This window comes from Penicillium canescens (genome assembly GCF_028828765.1).
Source record: "Penicillium canescens strain IBT 15451 chromosome Unknown utg000001l_segment0_segment0, whole genome shotgun sequence".
Classification (NCBI taxonomy): Eukaryota; Fungi; Ascomycota; class Eurotiomycetes; order Eurotiales; family Aspergillaceae; genus Penicillium; species Penicillium canescens.
Window position 1 is genome coordinate 2,855,166 of NW_026703963.1, and position 6,803 is coordinate 2,861,968.

The following is a 6,803-nucleotide window of genomic DNA, read 5'->3' on the forward strand; positions in this document are numbered from 1 at the left end:
ATGCTCTTACACAACGATACAAATGCTGGTACAAGTGGTTATGCCTCCGTCGAAAACCGGGCTCCTCGGCGAAAGGAGTTTGTATTTGCGCGGACGGGACCGATGCGCATCAACATGAGGGTTTTCTCAAAGCAAGACGATCAGAATACTCTCTACTCGATACATATCTCAGGTCTGTTCAGCGACATTACGGATATCGAAATGCATGCAGGCGCCGAGAAAGGCTACCAGGCACTTGGCAGCTGTCGCTTCAACAAATTCCGAACATCTCAAATCCAATTTCGCCTAAATGACGAACAACCATCAAAGATGCTATCAGTTCAAGATCACGCCTACTACTGCTGGTGTATGGATGGATTTCACCGTGTTGATGGGATACTACAGAAATCAAAGCGGTATTTTGTCTGGAAAAGAGCAGCGCAGAGTGCAACCACCTCAAGTACCACGGGCGTGCTAGACTTAGAACTATGTGATGCCGACAACCTTCAAGTATGTGCTACATACAATGGAGCCACACCTGGATCGGGAAAAGGAGGAAGTTTGCAATTTCGAGATGACCTAGGTGAATCTGGGGAGATAGGGGTGGTGTTGACACTTTCTGCGTTAATAGAGAAGGAGAGACAAAAGAGAGGACGGAAGGGAAACTTTAGCACTGGCATGTTAGCTTATTAGCCTTAATTCAAGCTGACCATCCAATACTTGTAGGGAAATCCCATTTTACCGTTAGAGCCAGATCATCTTGCCCATACGTACATATTTTGAAGGCAATTCTCCCAACAAAATCGCAATTGAGTTGATGAAATAAGCTTTCTAGGTCTAGCTGAGCATGTATCTCTTCTAAGTACCGGTTTTCAGAGAAACTACATCTCGGCAAAGCACTCGTACGCGGCAAGTGCTTCGGCTCGTATCCGCTGTGGGCGCGGGCGGGGGGAAGTTAGTGGGGCACGGGGGTGTAAGGCGCTTCAACATAAAACGGGCTGTGGGGCACCTGGCTAGCATGATCGCCAACTAGATAATGCCTCATGTCATGTTCACCGTCGTAGAAAATTTGAAGCTACGCAGAATTCGTGATGTCACTAGGCCAAGCAAGGATAGCCTGATAAGGGTTCACGCCTTACTTGGCACATACATACATAACCCACGTCTTCTAATTCAGAATTGATTAGCTTGCTGCATTCAACAAGAATCGTTCATCTATGATATCATAGATTTCCAAATTTGTCGACCAGCATATGCCCCTATACTTGCACGAAGTTGTTACACGTGGCAAGCTAGGCATAGTGAGCAGAGTTTGAATGTCCTTCGCCACAAGGAAAACGAATATATCATACAAATAGTCAGTACCGTGTTCTTTTAGAAATCAAAATCGAGCGATTAGCATCACTTCGGTCTACTCGCCGTATTCTACTCGCCGTATATACCCCTTCCGAGACCTTAGCGGCTAGATATTACCTTCGGTAGAGTGAAGAGTCGGCGGGCAAATATCATTGATCACCATGTCTGGGTCACACGATCTGTATATCTAGAAAACTGCCTACAAGGCCGCCTGTCACAAAGATTCTGCTACGCGGACCCTGTTACATAGAGTGACAACTATGGCTGGGAACGGCCTTTACACTCCTTGTCGTTTTGCGGTGGACTCGGAAAAACGAATCCGCTGTTCATCTCGCTAATTGTCGGCCCGCCAACGGTAAGATTGCTCACTCGAAGATTGTACACGTTGGCTGGGTTCTATGACATAGACTTTGCTTGCATGGTTGTATAACAATGCCGATCCGCTACGAATTACGAGGCCCCTTGAACGTTTGTACAACCTATGCAGATCTAAAGACTACGTATAAATGTTGATGACTTGGGGCGAATTTCGTAACCTAACTCATATTCGCATTCTCTCCACTTCATAGATACCACGATTGTGACCTCATTCCACAAATGGAACCTAAAGTCGGCGTCAGCGTATTCGTGCGGAATAATAGGGGCGAGTTCGTTCTCGGAAAACGACGAGGAAGTATTGGAGCAGGTTCGTCTATTAAGTGTTAACGGGGAATTGCTCTTTAGTCACCCTGGCTGCCAAATCATTCAGTTTGAGGTCCAAGCCTCTTCTAACTTCTTCGCATGTAAAGGTACTTGGGGCCTACCGGGCGGACACCTCGAATTCGGCGAGTCTTTCGAGACCTGCGCAGCACGAGAAGTGCTCGAAGAGACTGGGCTTATTGTCCATGATCTGCGGTTCTTGGCCGTCGTGAACAGCGTCATGCATGCAGAAGGCAAACACTATGCCGTTGTGTTTGTCGAGGGGTATGTTAGTGAGGCAGCCGGGGGCGCTGCGCAACCTCGGGTTAGTACTGTCAGCAGTTGATTGGCGGTGTAAAGCTATCGTGTTAAGGAAGTACTAACTTGCCATTTATGGCCTTAGATACTCGAGCCCGAGAGCTGCACTGCATGGGAGTGGGTTTCGTGGGGTGATCTGCGCTCTTTTGACGAGGACCAGAAAAGATCTGAGGGACGGAGACTGTTTTCACCTCTTTCAGAACTATTTCAGCAGTGGCCGGAATTTCATCTGTAGCTGGGCAGTAATTGGCCATTCTACGTTGATTTTAAGGGAGTAGTAAGTCGCTATTTTCGATGCCTGAGACCGAGTAAGTCCCTAGACTGTCACTTGGACATGGGCGTGGCAAAAGAAAATGACACCTCGCAAGATCCTGAAGGCCCTTACAGGCTTGGAGTTTGGCTTGCGTGCATTGCTATGGAAAATTCTAGTTCCTTTGGATCACCAGTACTGTAGCGAGACATAAAATTGGACAATATTCCTTATCTCAGACTTTCTGCTCAAGATCGGTCTTTCCAAATCGAGGAAAGTTATGATGTATGGATTTACAACTTGGTCAGCAAAGGAATACCTGAGATGACGAGCCCTACTGGTGAAAAAACGACCTATGCCAAAGACAACGGGTGCTTATGATCTTGGCTTGCTCAGAATGAGGTCCAAAAGCAGTCATAGGTGGCCGCGAGTCTCCTGGTTTTTATATTTGGGATTCCAATGTGGATATTGATGTGTTGGCTGATCTGCCTGATGTTTGCAAAGCCCTTTCACTCAGCTGGCCAAGTGAGATTCTTACGCCAAAATGTTTCTTACCAACATATACCAAGGCATACTGAATAATAATATCACTCACAGCCACGATCTGCGATGAAAGTTACGACGTGTCACTTACGAAATGGTCCGACAATGTTGTCTCTGACTGCGTGGGGTACAGTGTTTCCGATTCCGCTGCTACTAAGTTCGGTGGAAAAGTTTGGTCTGGATCGAATGAGAATTACTTGAAAGATACTACAATTGGAGAATACTGCAATGGTAAGATTATTCTCACAGAAACTTCCCATGGTCATAAGCTCATTTTCCCCGGGCGCAGATGTAGTTGCCAACTTGCCGGCAGTGGACTTCCTAGAGGACATGCCTAGGTCTGAACTGTGCTCATTCTGCCACCGTTGAGAGGCTACAGACTATGCACTGTTCTTCTTATTTATTCTAAGATGAGATTTTCCAGAGACAGCTCCAGGCCGTTAAGACTCAATGTGGGCTCTCTGCGCCAGCCGCCCTTCCCCCGCCTTTATGTACTCCCCCGAATTTCTGCCTGTTCCCATCTGCGTTTCCGGTTAGACAAACACAACAATTTCTGGAAACACGTGTGACTCTATCGGTTTGGAGTACAATGTATCATCTGCTGCCTTGGTGAATGGCAAACTCCCGTCAGCTCGTGATTTGTCATAACTAGTTCCCAGACATGGGTCTTTGCTTGCCCACCAGCTGCGCATCCGTGTATGTTTTTAAAAGCGATGACACATGTACATCTATTGACACCTCAGACCTCTATCAATAGGGCGACGTGAGGAAATACAAGTCTTGAGTTGAATTGGACCGCTCCAACCTTCAGACATAAACCGATTTCTGGGTTCACGTCTTATGCCTCGATGTCCAACGAGGCACATACACGGCTACGGCGCCGATTCCCGGGTGAACTTAAGCCCTGGCGAGAGCACAGGCTAGTCGACATCAGTTGTTGCGTCCCCGTCGAATGCCATCGTCGCTGAAGACACAACCGTGAAATGCGGCAAGTGGCATGTCGTGCCAAGGAAGAAACCTGTGCACAGATTTGCGTCCAAGATAGGTCACCTCGACACTTTTCCTAGAAGTCAACCCGTCCCTTGCAAGTTCAGATTGCAATGCAAGCTTGGTTGTTGGAAATGCATACTGTGCCGCTCCTAATTCGGGATGGAAGACATCTTTTGCTTCAAGCACCGTTTCATTAAGCATCTCAAAGTGATATACTCTTCTGGTTACATTAACTACTAACCAATGCTAATAGCAAGATCATCGAAATATATCCTGACCTATCAACAGATTTCGCGCTAACCGAATCGACAAATGATGTCCCCGACCCCTGTTTACAAAAGCCACAAAGCGAAGGATATTGTTCCAGCATTCATCTTTAGGCGACGGTAATGACGCAGAGCTGCCTCCCTTGGGTTATTCATCGTTAGTAGCCGGTTCGCGGTTTAGTTGTTGTCATTAAATCTGCGTTTCTCTCTCCCTTCTCTTCTCTACAGTCAGAGTCGAAAAGAGATTCCCCTCTGGTCCCAGGCATTGTTTCTCGGCCCGTACCCGAAACCATGCTAGTCCATATTAGGTTATTCAGTATAGAGGGATATACTGAAAGACGCGCGCGACGCGCGCATCGGCCCTGAAACAATGAAAAAGTGATTGGAGGGCCAAGTATAAGTAAAACAATTTGACCATTGGCTGAATATATATGTTAATACACGTTGATGAAGGTAGACCGCGGACCGTAGATGTACAAATTGAGGTGGAAATTGTTCGTCGTTGAAAGTTGTCTTTCTGATTGAGCAAGATTGAGCAAGTATCACATATAGGCAGTTTCAGTGGTATCTAGAAACGCGTCTCTGGCATATGAGTGAAAGATTAAGGTAAGTAAGGACTTAGTATCATCGACTGTGTCAAGACAAATTAGCTACGTTCCTTCGTGGGAACTTTATAAGGCCGTTGGACCAGTTTGTAAGCATCAAAATGCTGCATCGCGAGCAAGGGCGTATTTCGAGGGGGGCTGGTAAATAAGCTAAGCGTCAGGCGAAACATTGCGACGGCTAGATAGCTCTAGAGAGGTACCAGCGACCGCGAGCAATACAAACCCGGTGAATTAATATTGTGTGAGCAGCACTACACACAGGAACGTTGAATGGCAAAATCCAGAAAATAGTTCACGTGAGTAGGGGCACAGGTGGCGATAAGCCACAGAGCTTAAAGCAGAACCTGTTCCGATCTGTTAGGATGTCACAGAATGAGACATAATAAATTCCACCAGAAACCATACAATGTTGAGAAAGAATTTGTTTCATCTCCGTGCCTGACACGTTTCAAGCACACCTCTCGCTCAATTCGCTTCTATTAGCTAAACAGCAATCTTTAACTATGACTTATCTGATATTGTCGAACTGCTCCCAAAATGATTTGCTTCTATGGCGTCTGGTTTATCCTGCTAAACTGTACAGATCAAAAGCCACTGATGCTAATGTCTGTGTCTGCAACACTAGCCTTAGGGGATAAATTAACTGTTTGTTTTAGACTACCCCATAGGGCATAGAGCCGGGCCCACCACCTACCATATCGCGCTAGTCGGACGGCAATTTTTCCTATTTAGCTTATGAATGCTATGAAGCCCGTTTTTCAGTGGTGCAAATGCTGAATAAGCTTATGCAATATTTTGATTAAGGGTTATATCCCTCCACTATGTATGGAAAGAAATAGCTTTTTTGCTAAAAGGAGGTGCCTGCTAGGAGGACTATAAAGATGCTCGCGGTTCTGTTTCAATGATGTGAGTGCAACTAAGTTAAATCTTCAAACACCTCAAATTACATTTGCCACGATGCCTTCCTTTAACCGGGCTATATCTGTCCTCGCCGTAACGGCGATTGTATCTGTGGACGCTGCTATGGGCCCTGCCTTCAGCACTGGTCCTGTATCGGACAACTCCTTTATTCGCGAATCGACCGCGACTCTGGTCCTACCTAAGGGTCCTAGCGGAAGCTCTGGAGATGCCTCCCTCTGGGTCGGAATGGGCACCTCTAACGGCGATTTGATTCAATCTATCGCCGATAACTGGGAATCCAGTGACTGGAGTATCTTTGCCTACACCCTCTTATCGACTAGTGGTTAGTCTTGAATCCGAATTTCTAATTAAAAGCAGTAAATTTATCTCATATTTTTTTCAGCCACCACCCAGATGCCTGTTCAGGGCGATTCCTCTACCGCCACCGCTGGAGATAAGGTGACGATGCATTGTAAGTGCAATGCAATAGTCGAGATAAAACATTAGTTCGAAATGCTAAACTTAGTTCACAGACAAATTCGACGACTCCACAGGCAACTATACCCAAACAGTTCTTGTCAACGACAAGACCGTTTCTACTCTGTCTACCAGCGATGGAAAAGCCCTGGGCTGGGGCAGCGCCGTTGAGTGCGCCGCAGATAACTGTGGCACCATGCCCGCTCACTGTAAGTTTCAAATAGCGACTGGAACCCTTTTATCACCCACCGAACTAATCCATTTCCTCCTACAGCTTGGATCAACGCCAAGATTATCCTGGACGTCGCCGATCCTGATTACATCAACACTATGAGCAAGGGAGCCGGTGTCTCTGGAAGCATGTTGACCACCGATGGTGGTAAGACCTGGACCATTGGTACCATCGAGATCCCCGAATACACTTTCGGCAGTGCTTCGTAA

At 46.7% G+C, this 6,803-nt stretch overlaps 3 protein-coding genes across 3 annotated transcripts; all 3 read left to right on the plus strand.

The window, feature by feature from the left end:
* On the plus strand, positions 1 to 562 carry N7446_001076 (uncharacterized protein; the record flags this gene model as incomplete). Its single annotated transcript, XM_058509843.1, has 2 exons — positions 1 to 450; positions 491 to 562. 2 exons carry the CDS (start codon positions 1 to 3, stop codon positions 560 to 562), a joined length of 522 nt encoding a protein of 173 aa, XP_058378822.1.
* A 1,370-nt stretch (positions 563 to 1,932) lies between these two features.
* N7446_001077 (nucleotide triphosphate diphosphatase NUDT15) lies at positions 1,933 to 2,566 on the plus strand (the record flags this gene model as incomplete). Its single annotated transcript, XM_058509844.1, has 3 exons — positions 1,933 to 2,020; positions 2,124 to 2,338; positions 2,417 to 2,566. 3 exons carry the CDS (start codon positions 1,933 to 1,935, stop codon positions 2,564 to 2,566), a joined length of 453 nt encoding a protein of 150 aa, XP_058378823.1.
* Positions 2,567 to 5,942: 3,376 nt separating this feature from the next.
* Positions 5,943 to 6,803, plus strand: N7446_001078 (uncharacterized protein; the record flags this gene model as incomplete). Its single annotated transcript, XM_058509845.1, has 4 exons — positions 5,943 to 6,228; positions 6,289 to 6,357; positions 6,419 to 6,571; positions 6,637 to 6,803. 4 exons carry the CDS (start codon positions 5,943 to 5,945, stop codon positions 6,801 to 6,803), a joined length of 675 nt encoding a protein of 224 aa, XP_058378824.1.